The sequence below is a fragment of the Ranitomeya variabilis genome, chromosome 5 (genome assembly GCF_051348905.1).
Source record: "Ranitomeya variabilis isolate aRanVar5 chromosome 5, aRanVar5.hap1, whole genome shotgun sequence".
NCBI lineage: Eukaryota > Metazoa > Chordata > Amphibia > Anura > Dendrobatidae > Ranitomeya > Ranitomeya variabilis.
The window spans coordinates 190,171,176-190,191,656 of NC_135236.1; the positions used below are offsets into that span (position 1 = coordinate 190,171,176).

The following is a 20,481-nucleotide window of genomic DNA, read 5'->3' on the forward strand; positions in this document are numbered from 1 at the left end:
AGCCGGGCCTCTAGGTCTCAGTCCTGGGGTTGTCACGGTGGCTAGACCCGGTCCGTGGCCCTGTCTGTCAGTGGGGGACGTCCAGTGCAATAAGTGGTGTTGTAACGGTGCAGTTGTGGGGTGCAGGTCGCGGTAAATAACGAGGACACCAGGTTGCAGTCTCTTTACCTCTTTACTGGAGATCTCTGAGTCCTCAGTCCAGAATACGGTTCACCAGGCTGCGCAAGTCCGGCCGGTCCAATGGCACTTCCAGAGTTCTCTTCACAGGTGGAAATCGGTGCCTTCCTTCTTAGCGCTTTGTGTTGTAGTCCTCCCCTGCTGTGCTTACGGAAAGTACCCCACAACTGTTGTGTCTGTTTCTTAAGTTCCCTCACAACTCGATTAAATGATGTTCTTCTAATCGTCCGTCCCTCCCTGATGTTACGGTTAGAACGGCACCCGTTTGTCGGGTAGGCCTGGAGTTCTTCCGGGACCCTAGAGACGCCCCTCTCCCGCAATTGCCTCCCAAGACTTCATAGGTGATATGTGTTAGACAGCCCGCCTTAAACTGACTGTCCTGCCGCTGTTTAGAGTATTGCTTGAAGCTGAATGTTATAATACTCCCTCGGCGTTCCGGCCACCGGTAGTGCGCCTCAGTAGGGTGTTGCTCCGGTCTTACAGCACGACCCCTACTGGAATTCTCCTATTGCTTGATCTCGTTTCTCACTCAGCACAATCTATCTTGCTTCTAGTCCTTTCTTAGGGCACCGCCGCTATTCTGAGCAGGCACGGTCCCGTTACGTTCTTTCCAATGCCAAGCCTCTGCCAGGATCCCACCCCTGGCAGAGGCCCTACTGTCTCTTCCTCCACAACACCCTCTGCCACTGAGTGTTGCTTCGTCCAATCCAGTCAGCTTTCTGATCTAACTTCCTGCCTGACCCCCAGTTTACCCACTATGGTGGGGAGTGGCCTAATGAATAGAACCCTTAGCTCCCCCCGGAGGCCCTGCTGTGAAACATATTGGTGTCTGTGATACCTGATCAGATGAACTCCTTCAGTGCCATCGGACGCACCATGGCTCCCCATAGTGGCGGAGCCACAGTACTGCAACGACCAGGACTCTGGGGCGCTGCACATTGACCTGGCTAATAAGCCATCTTTATCCATGCAGCTGACTACTAGATGTTTTAAAAACATATTTTTCACTTTAAAGATGGTGTCTAATTTCCTATCTTCAGTAGCACACCGCTCCCCTGCCTTCCGGCTTCCTGCTTCCCGGGGAACCGTGTGCTACTGATTTGATCAGCTGTATGGTTGCACTGCTTGCTCAAAATGTGAACTGTCTGATGATGCTACATGAGCAAATTGATGATCTTGACAGCTTTAGAGTAACGCTTGCAAGCTCTATATCAAAGAGCCCACCACATCCGATAGACTGCAATGGTGGCTAGTAACTTGGGCAACAACCTGTAAACTATATAATAAATAATCCCTCCGTTCTTGACAAAGGAGCTTATTTTTTAACAAGAGGTAAATTGCAAAGATCTTGTTTTTACAACAGTTTGCAATTGTACCCATTTAAGATGAGAAAACCCCTTCCTTTTTTGCTTCAAGATTATCAAATGGAATTTACCACTATTTGTAACAATGACTCAACTCCAAAAAAAAAAGAAAAAAAAGCCATTGTTACTTAAATATTTTCATTTCCGATCTCCATAGTAAAGGAATGGTGGTATAATTAAGACTGAGTCATGTATGCTTCTTAATGGCTGTGTGATGACAAGTTTCTCTATCAATAAGTGCTATGCTTTGTGCTATGTTCCTTCATATGACAGGCAGTGGAGACTTCTACTTTCCTTACGGGGCTAGACCACAAACCATGTTTTACAGTAATCGGTGGTATAATGGCCTTTTTTTTATCAGTGTTACCTGTAGCAATAGAAATTACGGTTCCTTTTGTTAGAAATGAAGTTGAAATTGGTATAATAACTAAAATTCCTTCCCAGGCAATAGAAATTGAAAAAAAGAAGAAAAATACTTCATTTTAGCAAACAATTATCAGTTTCACAGTGATAAGCCAGGGAGAAGTACAACTTTAATTACTTTTAAAACTCATACTGAGAATAAGTTGCAAAGAAAAGTCAAAAACCTGCATAAAGGTATTATGATTTATAACTAAGTTAGTGTCTTAATGAAAGTCAAGCTCAACTTGATGGTGTCCCAGGGGCAGGTCAACTGTTGCCTTTCAGCTCTAGGACTTCAGGATCAATTCTGACCAAGAGCAAAGTTTGTATGAAGCATGTATTGTCTCTCTGTTTTTATGGGTTTCCATCTGATAATTTCTTACCAAGACTCCAAAAGTGGACTTACCTGTGATCATACTATTCAGAACTATGATGTAGTATGCCACTTAATGAATTTGGTGAATCTTATTATTCATGCACCTCCCCAAAAATATGATTCCAGTCAGGGACATTTTGGCTTAAGTTACGTGATGTAACTCTTGAAGAATTTGTTAGGTGGGAAGCAGTAGGCTCTGCTTACTTTACCAGTTATGGTTGAGACTAAGTACACCAAAAGTTCCAAAATTTTTGCCAACTTCAATTTGAGACCAAATCTTGCGACTCTTCAAAGCATTTGATGCCAGAAATCTGGTGAAAACACTTTGATGAGTCGAGTTAATAGACTTGTAAGTTTTGGTTCATACAGTTTGAAAATACAGCTGGTTTTGAATTTAATTTTCTGAAGGCCGGTGACTTCACCAAGGCATTTATACATGCACAGGGTGTGGAAGATGAGCAGCGTTGGTATTAATCAAAATGAGATCAAATACAGTCAGATACTTTAATATAAAAGTTTGGTCCAAACATGATATCTCATATTCTTTAATGTTGGTGTACAAAATATATGAAAAGCCTTTACATCTTTGCACAAAACACAAATTAACCCATATTTGGCTGAGCACTAACTTAACATCCGTGTCTCTGACTATACAGGTGATATACTATACTACCAACCATCAAAGACAAAAAAGACATGTTGCCTAACAATAATGGCACCAACTGGAGACTTGCAGTCATCTGTAAGTCTTTATGACAGGCACATTTTGTTGAATGAGGATGGTTTTGGCCAACTAAATTTGCACCTTTCTAAATTTGGTAATCACTCAAACCAAGCCGCTGACTAAAGGCAGAGACAGAGAAAATTAGGGTAGGAAAGGTAGTTGGGAGCCCACAACCCAAACCAGCCTATCATTTCTTAAAAATGCAGTCTCGAAAACAGGAGTTGCCAGTGCCCTTAATAAACTGTATTTTGGTTGGGATATCCAGGTTTCCTGGATTCATAAAACCCCTCAGCTTTTTCTCGATGAGATATGTACTCTTTTGAGATTAGTATGCATATGATGGGAATCTTGGTGAAATATTATAGTAGAGCAATTACATGAGAATTAACTTAAAAAACACTTTTTATATATATATATATATATATATATATATATATATATATATATATATATATATATATATATATATTTTAAAAAGCGTGACCAATATAGACAACCAAAGGACAGTAGACTCCTTATATAACCATACTATCCCAATAAACAAACAGTACTTAGTCAAATAAAAGAAAAAAATGAGCTGCACAGCCTGTATTAGGGCAATAAATCAACAGCAGTAAGTGGTGACGGGCTGACTAAAGTTCAGGAGGTGCTCGCATGGAGATTAGAAGCAATCCAGGAAATGGAAACAGAAGAATGCGGCAGCACTCACCCGACTGTGGTCCAATTCTTTATTTAGAACATGGATAAATGCAGCTTTTCGGTCCGAGGGAGTGCAGTTGGATGGGAGGTGAGCAGGTGAATGACGACAGCTGTTTCGCGCTGTTACAAGCGCTTCTACAGGTCTCACCTGTAGAGACCTGTAGAAGCGCTTGTAACAGCGCGAAACAGCTGTCGTCATTCACCTGCTCACCTCCCATCCAACTGCACTCCCTCGGACCGAAAAGCTGCATTTATCCATGTTCTAAATAAAGAATTGGACCACAGTCGGGTGAGTGCTGCCGCATTCTTCTGTTTCCAAACAGTACTTAGTGTTGTCTATAAGACCACAGCTCCAACAGAAGGTCAATATTATGACAATCCGATAATGTTAATGTTATGATAATATTGTTATGACAATATTGTAATGACCGTTGCCACTTTCTAGTCATTACCATGTCAAAGCTTTTTGACCCCCACCCCCAAAGAACATATCTCAAAGTGACTCGGCATGGTAAATAATTATACGAGGTATGTCTGTCCATCAACAGTGGTTGATGGAAAGAGGTTGCTTATTACTTTGAGATACTTTCAAATAATCCAACAGTGGTTGGCAATCAATAAATGATTAATACTCAACTGATTCTATTTGAGCTCACATATCTGATATTGTGTATTGTGTTTTAGACTTATTTAGCATACAGAGATAATTCAATATATACAAACCATAATCCATTTGCAAGAGTATGTGAAGTCAGCCAAAAAGACATCACAGTGCTGAAGTACAAAAATGGAAAAATTACACATCCAAAGATGACACCCTCATAAAAAAGGAGTCAGTAGTACTTATATCTTGAGTAAGTCAGGGAATTTACACATATCTTCCTGACCCTCAAGCTCCCTCCCTTACTAGGGCACTCAACAGCTGACACTGCTATGCTGTGTTGTTTTGGCTCTGTCGATTCCCTATTGCGCCTCCCAACGCATTTCCTCCTTCCTGGATTTATATGGGGAATTTGCTCAAGAACAGAGTCTCTAGGATAAAAAGAACCCTTGCCACAACCACTAGTTAGTATCTCCATCTTGGTGAAATGTAGCAATCCCAAACCACTCCTCATGTGATGTTTTCACACGGAATATGTGTATTTTTCTAGCCATAAGTTTTCTGATGTCTTAATAATTTAATTGATTCTCTAGTTTACTTTAAACCGTGCTATTTTTAAGAAAAGTCATAAGAGCTGGCTTTACGCATTGCACAAACTTCCAATTCCCATGCACTTAACAAAGTCATTTCTACAGAGCATGTACATGGCCATGTTGAGCCATTGTAGCTCACTGCTGTGGAGCTGTAATCCCTCAATACCTCTATATGGCACCAAATTATAGAGAGAGTATTTCCATATGGAAAAAAAATAGTACCGTAATAGTATAATAGTAGTCGTCCATAGACCTCCATAAGTGCCATGTTATGGTTCATGTTTGTACAGTTATGTGTTTGATCCCCTATGCATGGATGTAGATAGCATTTTTCAGGGCTAGCAATCACTTGACCTTTGTGGCCAGCAAACATTAAAAAAATAAGTATTTAGGAAACACTGGATGAAAACACTGTTAATCATTTGAGTTATAGCTCTTCTTTTAATTTCATGATGATTCTTGAGAAAGGCGGAAGATGCAGAAAAAGAAGCCGCCCAATATGAGCTGAAGCCAGAAGCAAAGGGTCACATGACCAGCTTTAGAAAAAGTGGTAGATAATTGAAAAGGAGAAGTTAGCAGTGGAGGATAGAAGATGGGGAAATGGCAAGTGAGGAAATGTTGTCTTTCCTCCCTGAAATATTTGTTTAAATTGGTTCAAAATGGAATTCTTATGGGAAATAATGTTTGCGTCATGGCAGTTCTTTGGCGGGTAGGAGTTTTTGAAATCAGTGGTGAAGTTAGTTCTTGTATCCTGTGAGTCAGGTAAAACCTTCACCATCTTTGATAGTTTCTAGTGCCCCCCGAGCTGGTGGGGATGGCTTGGAATGAATAAATGGTGTTTTGATGGGAAAAACAAAAGCAAACTTTGGATGTAAGATTTTTGGATCGCCAACAAAAACCCCGTATGTACTCATTGGAATATTGAAGTGATTCCAGTTATGATTATGATATGTTATTTATGTGAATTTGTATTAAAAAATGGCTGTAAGTGGCCAATTTAATTCAACCCAAGTTTCCTCTTCTTTTGTGGTGATTGATATGGTCGGAAAGAAAAGAGTGTTGGGTGGCCGGCAAGTGGTAAGAATTGGTTGAGCAGGTGAATGGGACCGATTTCACAATACCAGCTCATGTATAACAGCTCTTTTCACGAGTTGCCTATATCAATAATTTGGATAGTTGGATTGTGGTGAGAATTTCTTCTGTGTAAAGCATGAATACATCAACTGAGTAGCAACAGGTGCATCATAAGATGTTCTAGACAGACATATAGGTGTCTGAACACGTAAAGGAAATTCCACAATATTTCTTAAGCGACTTTCTTACGAATCCACGGTAATGAGGGCAGCCTGGCTGACAGATCTGTTTAAACTAGCAAAAATGATTAGGTGGAAACCAAACAATTGTATGACCATTTCAAGGGCGTGGGCATATTAATCTGACATGTTGATATCTCATTTTTCTTAAGGGCATTCAGTAAAAATACTCAAAACAAACTCCTATTCCTGCTTATCACCTGCCGAACAGGGAGGTTGCTTTGGCAGCATTCACGGCCAGTCATTACACGTGGCAGTCTTTCATCATAAATACAGCTCCTAAAGATGACATGAATACGTGGTTAGTAGTTTAAGCATTAGCAAAATACTCTTCCCTTTTTCTTATCCTGTATCCTCAGTGACTCATGCCTGGCATAATGTAATGTTTAGAGAGAGCACATTCTATAATAGAGGTGACCTTTTCAGGCTGGTGATGAGACTTTAAGGTTAATTCTTCCAATTTGCTGCTGGATGAAACATGGCAAATTGTACAAATGCAGAAGATTCATATTAATTTTCTGTACATTAAACTTAATTATGGAATTCATTTACTCACTAATAAAACCTTGAATCTTATAGTGCTAAGGAGTAAAAAGGAACAAAAGTGACTCATTGAAGTTTTACTTGTCCAAATCATTAAGAATGGCGTACTATGCAATATTTGGGAACATGTAATACTCAGGTAATAGAGCTATCAGTTTGGGGTTCAAAAATTATCATCCCTCCAACGTGATTGATTCAATTTTTCTTTTTAATCAATTTACTTTCCTTTCCAGAATAACAAAATACAGAAACACAAATGTAATAAATAACCCACTCTTTGTACTAGACTGTTTCCATAACTCTCATTCAATTCTATAATGGTTACGAAAACAGTGCCGCTCTGTCACGCTACCTCCAGTGGTTAAAGCCTATTTTCCACTTGGATCAACTTTTTTTTAACTAATTAATTTCTGGTGTATTTTATCAACCACATATATCAAATGTGGCACATTTATCTGGAGTGGGACCTTTCTCTTTCATATTTTTTAATATAAAGAGTGAGAATCTTCTATCCAGGACTGTGGAATTGGCACGATGCAAACATTTTGAACTATTGAACTAAACATTGATACAGGAAGAGGTGAAGTGTTGAAGGTCTTTAGGCCAGAGTCACACTAGCATTTAACATAGACAGGTGCTATGTGATAAAACATTGCATTGCACTCGGCCCAGTGTTATACTATGGGGCAGTGCACATATGCAATTATTTTCTCATGCCAATTTGTGTCTCTTGTGAAATCTTTGCCGCAGCCCCGTGTCTCCTGTGATGTCTATGCTGCAGCCCCATGTCGCCTGGGACTAGAGATGGGCGAACATGAACAGTAAAGTTTGGCGTCCGTACCAAACACCTACTGTTTGGGCATGGACACCGAACATGAACTTCACCAGGAAGTCCGTGTTACTGTTCGGGTTCGGCTGCCCGAACACCGGGTGTTTGTCACTCTGGGAGCAGTTGTCCCATCAGCTGACACCAGTGACCAGAGGCAAACTTTATACCTCCAATCACAACTGAGCGGTCACGCTGTCTTGACAGCGTGGGAACCGTGGCTCTGTGACCGATGGGGATGATTTCACCACCGATCAGAAGCGGTGTTTGCCGCACTGTCTTGCACATTACAGCGCAGCAAGCACTGGATGTTTGGGCCCCCCTTCACGTGAATGGGGTTCGGGTCTGGGTACTTCTGGTACCCAAACCCAAATTTTTTGTAACTGTTCGGCCGAAACCACCGGACCCGAACATCCAGAAGTCCGCCCATCTCTACCTGGGACGTCTGTGCCGCAGCCCCATGTCTCTTGTGTCGTCTATGGCATCCGCATGTCTCTTGTGACGTCTATGCCTTAGCCCCGTGTCTCCTGTGACGTCTATGCCACAACCACGTGTCTCCTGTGACATTTATGCCGCAGACCCTTGTCTCCTGTTATGTTTATACTGCAGCCCAAGCATCTCCTGTGATGTCTATGCAGCAGCTCCATGTCTCCTGTTGACGCCTATGCTGCAGCCTGTATCGTAGTCCCATGTCTCATCTGATATCTATACCGCAGCCCCAAGACTCTTGTGACGTTTATATCACAGCTCCAGCATCTCCTGTGATGATTATACTGTAGCCCCAGCGTCTCCTGTAATAACTATACCGCAGCCCCAGCATTTCCCGTGGTGTCTATCCAGCAACCGAAGAATCTCCTGTGACTTATATGCCGCAGCCACATGTCTCCGGTGATGTCTATGGTGCAACCCCAGCATCTCCTGTGATGTCTATACCACAGCTGCATGTTGCCTGTGATGCCTAGACAACAGCCGCAGCCTCTTCTGTGATGTACATGCTGCACACCCATGTCTCCTGTGTCTCATATGCCGCAGCCCTATGTCTCCTGTGATGTCTATCCCGCAGCCGTAGCATTTCCTGTGATGTCTATGCCGCAGCCCTAGCGTTTCCTCTTATGTCTGTCGCAGACCAATTCTCCTGTGATGACTATACCACAGTCCCAGCATGTGTGCTTATGTGATATATATACAGTAGTCTCTGTGTCCCCTATGTGATTTATACTTCAGATCTCCCACTGCTTGAGTTCTATAAATGTAACGTAAGCAGTAATTAATTCCCACTGTGAGGAGGCCTGCAGTATAATATGCATCTGTGCTCGGTACAACTTACTGCTGCAAGTTTTTTAACAAAACGTCACAAAGAGTTGCCTGCGCTCCAGATCGATGCAAACCTGGAAAAGCAGTTGAGAGTAGCAATATCATCCATACCACCTAACATCTTAGCCACACCAAAGAGAAGCAGTTCCAGCCATCACATTAGAGGTGAGTTAAAGGGAACCTTTCCCGGCACCTGCGCACTGCAGTACTTTGCTCTGCCATCAACAGGGCAGACAAAGTACGCCAGAGCCGCAGCATGAAGAGAAGAAGAGGACGTCATCTGATGAAGATAGGAGGCCCCGGACCAGACTGCGACGCCGTCGGACCAGACTGCGACGCCGTCGGACCAGAACCGGACTGGGACCGCCCCTGGGTGAGTGTAATCTAACCTGTTTTTCTCATCTTTTAGGATACATCCGGGGCTTATCTACAGCATTCCAGAATGCTGTAGATAAGCCCCTGTTGCCGGTGGGCTTAGCTCACCTTCCATTTTGGGGGTTACAGGTTCCCTTTAATGTTTGACCAAATATAGAAGGGTGATTTTCAAGTTGATAATTTTTTCCTGCTCCCGAAGGATGGTATAAATATCCAATTGGCGCTTGGTAGAAAAAAAGTGTTCCCCATCCCCTGTTCTATGGAGAAAGAAGGTGGGAGGAGTGAGGAGCATTGAGGGGAAACGGAGTTGAATATAGAAGGATCATGGTGAACTTTTTCAAGCGAAGTCCCACCGCTTGGTGCTTCATGGCTGGGTCAATCATTTAAATACACCTTCCCACCTGCTTGTTTTCCCTTAATCTCAATTGTCCCCTTATTTGATTGACAGCTTTGGGTTTATAGAATCAAAGAATGGCAGAGATACATGGAAAATAAGCTGGTGGGAAGGTGTATTTAAATGACTGGCCCTGCTGTGAAGCACTGAGCGCCTGTACTTGGTTTGAACAGTCATTCTGTGCTGACAGTCCCTTTTAACAAGTGTTCTGTATAATATCTTCCATGATGCTGTTACTGGTCTCCACATGCTAAAATTGAAGAACAGGAACCCCTCTGAGTTCTGTACTATGTATGGGAGAAATCACGGCAACTAGTTTCCTCCCTTCAGCTTCCAGTGAATTGCAAATTAAGAGAGATAGAATAGAAAGGGTAAAACTGCTGAAAATGCCAGATACAAGTCCAGAAATTGTTATTACTTATATACACAAGAACAGCTTATATGTAGCTACTACAGCAGGTATTGAGTGGGCTGAGATCTATTATTATTTTGCTAGGAATCTGCATCACTTTGCATGACTAATATGCACTGGCCCTTTTTTCTAAGAATACGGTCTATTTAGTATAATCAAGTCCTTTTTATATAATTTTTTTTTTTCTAAATGCATTCATAACTTGCAGCAGATAGATTCCTGTATTGGAGGGTTAAGGATAACACTGGTTTCCACCATATTTAGGGAGGGTCACATCTCCCTACTTATTTAGAGATGACATCTATTCACCCTACTCTCAAATTGTCTTGGCTTGAGTAGAGACACCTACAGTCTTTGTTACCCATAGGGATCACAAACATTATCAATCAACAAATGGCAAAAAAACTGACTGGCACTTTCAAATCGGAAAACTAGTGCAGTGGTACAGGTGTGAACTAGCAGTAGCCACTAGGGTTGAGCGACCTTAGCTTTTTTAGGATCGAGGTGGGTTTTGTGAAACCCGACCTTCTCGGATGTCGGATCGTATGGAATCGGCCGATTCTACTGTAAAGTCGGGTTCCGGACCCGGAACACGAAACCCAATGTATGTCAATGAAATTATTTTTTTTATTCTCTCTCTCTCTCTCTCTCTCTCTCTCTCTCTCTCTCTCTCTCTCTCCCTCTCTCCCTCTCTCCCTCTCTCCCTCTCTCCCTCTCTCCCTCTCTCCCTCTCTCCCCTCTCTCCCCTCCGTGCAAGGCATATGTTATTTTTTTGACTCCGGAAATTACTACGTCCGAAAACGTAACATAGCACTATGATGCCGCAGGAGCCGGAACCTATGTCATCACGCTGCCCACAATTAATTGGCTCAAAAAAATGGCGGGGAAGGCGTCATTCGAAACGCGACTTTGGCGCCAAGTTCGCGTTCCACGTGGCCGACCCACACTGGGATCGGATCGGGTTTCATGAGACGCCGACTTTGCCAAAAGTCGGCGACTTATGAAAATGAACGACCCGTTTCGCTCAACCCTAGTAGCCACCTCCATCTACAACAAACAAAGTTGCAATATGTAGTGCTAAAGCATGTAAATATGTAATGTAGGAAATATGAATAGCATTACTACTCTAGATAATATGAAAAAATAGTGACGCTTAGCACATAATTTGGCCAATTCATGCATGCCCAGCAACCAATGACAAGGTGGTCTCAGATGTGCTTGAAAACTACGTTTCTAGTGTGAATACCTCTCTTAGGCTGATTCCTGAATTTCTGTGTAGGTAGGATCCTGCTGCGATTAAAATCACCACATGCTGGGAGGCGGAGTGCTCAGAGCTGATGTACAAACGGCAAAAAACTGACTGGCACTTCCACATCTGAAAACTGTCTTTTTTCTGGTATCCATCTGTTTGATGTTTTACCTTGTGTTTTAGATGTATATTTTAATGAGCATTTAATAATAAAGAATAAGCTGATTCTAAATGGAACCTTTCAGGTCCAAAAATGCTATTTTCATTCCAACATATACACTGCTCAAAAAAATAAAAGGAACACTAAAATCCCACATCCTAGATACCACCGAATGAAATATTCCAGTTGTAAATCTTTATTCATTACATAGTGGAATGTGTTGAAAACCATAAAACCTAAAAATTATCAATGTAAATCACAACTAATATCTCATGGAGGTCTGGAGGAAAATGAAGTTACAGGCTGATCCAACATCATTGGAAATGCCTCAAATGCGTGCCTGTATGACCTCCCTACAATGCCTGGGCATGCTCCTGATGAGGCGGTCTCATCCCAGACCTGGACTAAAGCATCCGCCAACTCCTGGACAGTCTATGGTGCAATGTGATGTTGGTGGATGGTGTGAGACATGATGTCCCAGATGTGTTCAATCGGATTCAGGTCTGGGGAATGGGCGGGCCAGTCCATAGCTTCAATGCCTTCATCTTGCAGGAACTGCTGACACACTCCAGCCACATGAGGTCTGGCATTGTCCTGCATTATTAGGAACCCAGGGCCAACCACACCAGCATATGGTCCCGCAAGGGGTCTGAGGATCTCCTCTCGGTACCTAATGGCAGTCGGGCTACCTCTGGTGAGCACATGGAGGGCTGTGCGGCCCTCGAAAGAAATGCCACCCCAAACTATTAATGACCCACTGCCAAGCCGGTCATGCTGAAGGATGTTGCAGGCAGCAGATCGCTCTCCACGGCATCTCCAGACTCTGTCACGTCTGTCACATGTGCTCAGTGTGAACCTGCTTTCATCTGTGAAGAGCACAGGGCGCCAGTAGCGAATTTGCCAATCCTCGTGTTCTGTGGCAAATGCCAAGCATCCTGCACGGTGTTGGGCTGTGAGCACAACCCCCATCTGTGGACGTCGGGCACTCAGACCATCCTCATGGAGTCGGTTTCTAACCGTTTGTGCAGACACGTGAGCATTTGTGGCCTGCTGGAGGTCATTTTGCAGGGCTCTGGCAGTGCTCCTTCTGTTCCCCTTTGCACAAAGGCTGATGAAGCGGTCCTGCTGCTGGGTTGTTGCCCTCCTACGGCCCCTTCCATGTCTCCTGGTGTACTGGCCTGTCTCCTGGAAGCGCCTCCAGCCTCTGGACACTACGCTGACAGACACAGCAAACCTTTTTGCCACCACTCACATTGATGTGCCATCCTGGATGAACTGCACTATCTGAGCCACTTGTGTGGGTTATAGAGTCCATCTCATGCTACCACGAATGTGAAAGCACAACCAACATTCAAAAGTGACCAAAACATCAGCCAGAAAACATACATAACTTAGATGTGGTCTGTGGTCCCCACCTGCAGAACCACTCCTTTGAGTGCGTCTTGATAATTGCCAATAATTTCCATCTGTTGTCTATTCCATTTGCACAACAGCATGTGAAGTGGACAGTTTGATTTCACAGGAGTTTGATTTACTTGGAGTTATATTCTGTTGTTTAAGTGTTCCCTTTATTTTTTTGAGCAATGTAGTTAATCTGCATGTATATAGCGTTAAGATCTTGCCTGGCTGCCTTAGTGTAGGATAAGCTATAAAAAGAAAGTGAACTTGCAGCCACTCGCTTCCTGATATAGGGGCATGCAGGGAGCCGTTACAGTCACCACCGCACACTATAGCTTTGAGGCCTGCTGTACTCACTCCCAGGCTGCTTGATTGACAACCTGCTCTGTACACACACAGCCTGCAGAATGGGCTTTCAATCGAAGTGACAGGGATTGATTACAGCAGCACTTCCAGTATAGTAAGCGGTGACTAACCACTCCCTGCACCGCCCCAATGACTGAAAGTGGGCAGCTACAGGGAGGATATAAGTTAATTTTCTCCCTGTAAACCATCTTCCAGTAAGGCAGCCAGGCAGAATTTTAACACTACTTACCTGCAGATTAACCTTATATCTGCAGATAAATAGCATTTTTGGTCATGAGAGGTTTCCCTTTAAAAGATGATTATTCTTAATTATTCAAATCTTCATGAAAATATACATCTAAAACGCAAGGTACAACATCAGAGAGAGGCATACCAGAAGAAAACATGGAGACTACCTTGACTCAAAAATCAAAATAAAGGTACGAGACCAGGCAGCCACCAATTCTTGATGAACATTTTGTGTATGTGCTTTGTTGATAGTACCGCCTTACTCTGTATGCACTTTTCTCTTGTCTTTTACTTTCTACTTGATGTCAGGTCGCTTAGTATTTGAATTCAGGTAGCCTCCATGTCTTTTCTTCTGATATCCCTCCCATTGATATTTTATCTTGTGTTTTAAATGTATATTTTAATGAGCATTTGAACAATAAAGAATAATCTGATTTTATTTGAGCATTTCTGTCTTGCTTCATTTTGGGTGTATATTTAGTAGTGTTATTTAGGATTAAATTATATGGGATTTAATATGGTATTAAACACAGATGACTAACGTTTTCCTCTTTCCCTCTTTTTTATTGTATTCCAGGTAATTATAAACAGCACAATCACACCCAATATGACTTTCACAAAAACATCTCAGAAATTTGGCCAGTGGGCCGACAGCAGAGCAAATACAGTTTTTGGTCTTGGATTTGGATCTGAGCAACAGTTGTCTAAGGTAAGAGTTCTGGAATATTCTATATTAAAATGGGTTTTCCATTCACACTACACCTACCCTGAGGAGCAGTTTGTTTTAAAAATAAGATTGTGCCTCTGAGCTCAAAGATTGGCTGCAGCTCTGTCTTCGTGATGTCAACTATTCAGAAAATAAGGCACCGGGAACAGTGCCTGAGACTCAGCCCTTAGACCTGGGGATGGTAAGACCATTTTTTTTTTGTTTTGTTTTTTAAATAAACTGCCTAGAGCCAGTGGGTTCTTGAAAAGGGAAAATGTTTCCAAGCACCCATACCCCCTATGAGCAGGACTTACAAGTTTAGCGTTTGTGCTCCTGCCTTTATAGAACAAAGTCCATTCTTGCCAGCTCTCGTTGGGATTTGGTAATTATTTTTTTCCCAGTGATCGGTCTATCGTTACTTTTCCCGTCCGCAGTATCGTTACTTTTCCCGTCCGCAGTATTGTCACGTCACATAATCTCATAGTAGGCCAAACAAATGCTTACATGAACTCTCATTCCCAATCATTGGCAGATGGAAACATACCGCGATCAGCCAACAAATACGCAAGACTTCTGTTTGTCCATTGATTGGTTTGTTGATATGTGCATAAAAATCATTATCGATGGCAGCACTTCATCCGTATAACAGGAATGTGCTGATAACAATATGCATACTATATTGGAACAGAATAATTGTACTAACGATCATTCTGTCACTTTACAGTTCATATATGATCAGCAACTGTCAGGGCACATGGTTTATTGAAACTACCATATGTCCTTATGGTGTGAAACATTGTGTAAATGTGTGGTTAATTCTCCTTTAAGTGCACAATCTTTATCATCATAAATTTAAACAAAAAAAAATGTTATAAAGTGAAAAAAATACCCATTAACCTGTGTTCTAACGATGATTTTTTTTTTGGTGCAGCAAATTCTTTTGCTGCCCAAAAATTCAGAATCTTACAGTTCCAGCAAAGGAAATGGGCATTTTTTACACAGTATAGACGGACCTGCGTTTGAAATCTGCAACATGTCATTCTCTCTTGTAGGTACACTGAGTTGTTTGCGTGCATAGATGTGCATTATATGCAGAAAATCTGCAGGCAAAAAACACACTTTCGTTGTTGGTGCGTTTCTGCTGTGGAAACGCACTATATCGTATGTAATCCAAATATCGTTAAAGTTGTGTCAAAGCCAAATACCAAGAATTATCAAAAACAAAGCCACTTTATTTAACCATAGCATACCAAAAAGATTAAAAAAAAAAAAAAAAAACTTGCAGCATCACAAACACAATAAAAGAGCACTTGAAAAAAATAATGAAAAAAAACAAGTAGCTTAAATAACCTAATAGGTGCAGAATTGTAGCAGAAAGTCTGCGATATTAAAAATTCCCCAAAAACATCGGATGAACCTAGCCTTGATGTTCTACAACATATATGCTAAGCATATTTGAAGAAAAGCACCTTGGTCCTCATATCTCAATAAGCTTCCTCACAAATGTAGAATTATTATAATTATTTTTTTTTCTTGAAAAACTACACTATAAAGCAGCACTTGTTAAAAAATAAATAAAAAGCTTACACTTAAAATAGTCTGAATTGGATTGTGACGAAAGGAGCTTGGAAATAGCACTGCAAGTAATTCCCATAGCAACCTCCTACTTGACGGAACATCTCACATCCATGTCCTCCTACATTCATTAGAAAATGTTGTCTGAGTGATCCAGACTCTTTCTATAGGATTGCGACTTGACTTTTTTTTTTGTCTTGATTTACTGTTCTTCATTCATCTTTTTCATAGTTCTAGCAAAATGTGTAACTCTTAAAGGCATTATGTCATGTGAAAAAAAGCTTTTATCCTGCAGAAAAGGGGTTACTCTGCAGGTTAGTAGCGTTCTGAAGCTGCCAAACGCCGACATTTAGAACCCCACTGCTGGGAGGAATTTAACTTTATTCCTCCCGACAGCCTTGGGATTAGAATCATTGAGGTTCAGCTTCAGTTACCGGTCTGTGTATGGTGAGCTGTAGCATTAACCGTACCCTGGCAACCAGCTGTTAAAAAGTTAATTTTCTCTCAGCAGCCAGGTTCTGTGCGGGCATCAGGAACTTCAGAGTGCTATTAACCTGCAGATTGACCGCATATCTGCAGGTTAATAGTGTTTTTTCACATGACTGGTTCACTTTAAAGAGGAGAAAAAACAAGGAGTTAAACTTTAAACAATAGCGACTGCCGATACGTAATAAAACGGCGGCTGTTAAGGAGCCTAATACCCTCACTGCCGTTTTAAAACTGCAATTGGCAATAAGGTTATAGTGCCCCCCCCCCCCCCCCAGCGTCGGAAAATCTCTGGGGTTTCAACTACCAGGGTAGCCGAAACCCTGGAGAACACGATCAGGGACAATTTTTCCAGTCCCCTATCATATTATCGCCGTTATTTAAATAAATAGTTAATAATAAAAGTCGATCACATAAAAAGTGTGCCAACTATGAAAAACCTTTCTCTCTATTTTGATATGATATACATGTTAGAGGAGAGAGAAATAAGGTCCCCAAGTCCCCCCTCCCCGGTAATTCCACCATCCCCCTATTCCTCTAGCTCTGTTTCCCGGCCCTCTGCCTCCTCTTTCTGAAAAAAGAAAATAGTGAGCGCATGCGCAGTTCGCCCGCCGAGACCCAGCAACATCAGGGATTTTTCCTATTGGTTCATTTTGATGACTGTGATAGACCCTATCATGATGATCAAAAGCGAATAATTAGTATGTCATCCCCTATCATTTTGATTTCTTTCATTCTATGACGTTAGGGTTTGGGTTAGACTAGAGTGCTTGGTTGGGCTTTGGGTAACGGTTGGGCTTAGGACTGCTTTTTATTATGCCCATTTATAACCCCTTAATAACGAAGCTAATTTTGACCTTAATGACCAGACCACATGTTTTTAAATCTGACCAGTGTAAATTTATGAGGTAATGACTCTGGAACGTTTCAACGGATCCAACTGATTCTGAGACTATTTTTTCATGACCTATTCTACTTCATGTGAGTGGTAAATTTTGGTCCATATCATTTGTGTTTATTTGTGAAAATATTTCACAATTTTCAAACTTTAAATTTGTATGCTCTTAAATGAGTGTTTTATCTGTTTGGGTATGTGCACACGATGCGGAAAACGCTGCGGGTCCGCAGCAGTTTCCCATCAGTTTACAGTTCAGTGTAAACCTATGGGAAACAAAAAACGCTGTGCCCATGCTGCGGAAAAAAACGCACGGAAACGCAGCGGTTTACATTCTGCAGCATGTCACTTCTTTCTGTGGATTCCACCGCGGTTTTCCAGCTGCCCCTATGGAAAACCGCGGTTGTAAAACCGCAGAAAAACCACGGTAAATCTGCGATAAATCCGCAGCGGTTTTGCACTGCACATTTATCAAATCCGCTGCGGAAAAATCCGCAGTGGACCAGAATACGTGTGCACATAGCCTTTTACCACACAAAATAGTTAATAAATAACATTTCCCACATGTCTACTTAACATCAGCTTAATTTTTGTGATATATATATATAGTGGTTTTTTTTTGTTAGAATGTTAGAAGGGTGCAAAGTTGATCAGTGATTACTCAGTTTTCCAACAAAACTGACAAAACCATTTTTTAGGGACCACATGACATTTGAAGTGATTTTTAAGGGGTCTATGTGAGAGAAAATCCTCCAAAGTGACACCATTCTAAAAAATTCACTCCTCAAAGTTTATATACAGCTCTGGCAAAAATTAAGAGACCACTGCAAAATGTTCAGTTTTTCTGATTTTTCTCTTTATAAGTATGTTTTTGAGTAAAATGTAAATAATTAATTTAGTCTATAAACTTCTGACAGCATGTCTCCGAATTTCCAAGCAATATTTTTTTTTTTTTTTTTTTTAAAAAGACGAAATGGTCCAAATTAAACCCCCCCCCCCCCAAAAAAAAAAAAAACAGTGCTTTCAGACCTCAAATAATGCAAAGAAAACAAGTTCAGAATCATTTAGAAGCAACAATACTAATGTTTTAACTCAGGAAGAGTTCAGAAATCAATATTTTGTGGAATAACCATGATTTGTAATCACAGCTTTCATGCGACTTGGCATGCTTTCCAGCAGTTTTTCACACTGCTTCTGGCACAAAAATGTAAGCAGTTCTTCTTTGTTTGATGGCTTGTGACTATCCATCATCCTCTTGATTACATTCCAGGGGTTTTCAATGGAGTTCAGGTCTGGAGATTGGGCTGCCCATGACAGGGTTTTGAAGTGGTGGTCTCTTTTGCCAGAGCTATAGCGCTATATATATATATATATATATATATATATATATATATATATATATATATATTTATTACACACATACGCAAGGCATGTGTATATGTATAAGGGACAGTCTGCTGAACGTCCTTCACTGCCACCGCCCCCTCTAGATTTTTCTTCTGTAAGTTGGGAGGTACGCTGACAGTGCTATGAAAGGAGGAAAGCTGATAGTTTGTAAGGTGACACAGCCAAATTTGCATTTTTTCCCTCCCCTCCTTCGCCCTACCAGGACTTATCTGAAAGGTTAGAGACATCTGTGCTTTCTAGCCTTGCAGTAGGTTAGACCAGGAGATCAGAGGAGTGTCCTTACAACTCTCACACACAAACCTTCTCTAAACTATAGTGGGGCGTGCTCTTCTTTCCTTTGATTGTTGCTGCCTGTTTTTGATTGGTTAATATCCTAGAAGGGGAAGATGTACACGCCCTCAGTGAGAACGTATTAAAGGTCCTGCAAAGTGAGTGAGCAGTATGTAAATGTCTTGCCCATAGTGCTGCTTTTTTTTCTGCACCATCCGATCTGTGGTGTATTTTTGAGATTTGCAACAAGTCCATTCCTCTTGCTGTAAATATGCCTTTTGTGTTTTTTTTCCCCCCAAAGACTCGGATGCCATGGGGAAAATCTGCAGCTAAAACAATGCTTATACATTATTACTGCATTTCTGCTGTGGACGTTTTTAAAGCTATATTTTTGTTAATTCTGTGAGATGAAAGTGGTGCTTGCCGACTGCCCAGAGAAGAAATAACTACAGGCTGCCTCTGCTATCCTACATCATATTGGCCATGGGGGGAAACCAATCCATTTTTGCCCCCCCCCCCCCCATCTGACCCCAATAAAACTTAGCCCAAGAAACCCCTTTAATAAAAGTTAATCTATTTACTTATTTAATGGCATTCCGCTCGATCTTGATCCATGGTGACTTGATGGATGAATGCTCTGTGCACCCAAATAAGTGTCATTGAAAAATCCAATTCATTCCACAGAATATAAATGCAATGAGGAAAAAAAATACAAAAAAAAGCCTTATCCATAAGACCTAAATAGGCCCAGACTTGAGATAATTTTAAGGCTTTAATGAGCATTAGACATTATTTGGTCACACAAGCAACACTTTTATCTTTTGGATTTTGACAGCTGATCATCATCTGCGGGTGAAAAAGAGAGCTTACTTTTGCATGTTTTTTTGTGAAATAAAGGACAGCGATTTATGTAATTTTCTATTTTTTTTTATTTAGTCTTATCTGATTTTTCACATTTTCTTGCTCCTATTTTCTCTTGGTCTCTTTTTTTTTTTTTTTTTTCATCACTTGCTTTATACGGTAAGTGTCTGACCCACATTTTGTGAATTATTCCTTATTCTTGCAGCTTCTCTGAGCCGTTACTCCTAAAGTCTTTGCAGAGCTGTTGATGAACGCATAAGTGTCATTCTTGTGCTTGTTTTCGGGTATGAAAGCTGCAGCACGATGATAAATTCCTGCTTAGACTTAAAGGGCTATTAGTAGTGCAGCTAAGTGCCCCCTGGATCACACTTTACATCCATTCTTCCCAAGTTTTATTTTCTTCCTGAGAAACAATACACGCTTGTGTACTATGTGGTGGAATAATAATCCGCTATTTGACACATTGTATCAATTGTCAGATGAAAAGTGCCGCAATCTGTGCTCATTTACAACATCATGTCAGAGGAAGTGATTACAAGTTGTTTTTAATTGTGGCAAATATTGAGCATGGCAGGGGTTAAACTGTCTGTTTTATTACCATAGCAACCATTGCATCACTGAAGACTAATGATGGTTTAAGACTACCAAACCTACTGCTCCGAATCCCTAAAAATAACTTAATTGTTTGTCTTGAGCACATCTATGCTGCAGCCTGTGCTGACATCACACGCCGAGTTTGTATGGTTTTTGTAGTGCTTCAGGCTCCA

At 41.4% G+C, this 20,481-nt stretch overlaps 1 protein-coding gene across 1 annotated transcript in view; it reads left to right on the forward strand.

The window, feature by feature from the left end:
* HOMER2 (homer scaffold protein 2) overlaps positions 1 to 20,481 on the forward strand; it is a 406,520-nt gene that overhangs the window by 172,011 nt on the left and 214,028 nt on the right. Inside the window, exon 3 of the mRNA XM_077263649.1 lies at positions 14,092 to 14,223. Within this exon, the coding sequence (XP_077119764.1) occupies positions 14,092 to 14,223 (132 nt within the window). The remainder of the gene's footprint in view (positions 1 to 14,091; positions 14,224 to 20,481) is intronic.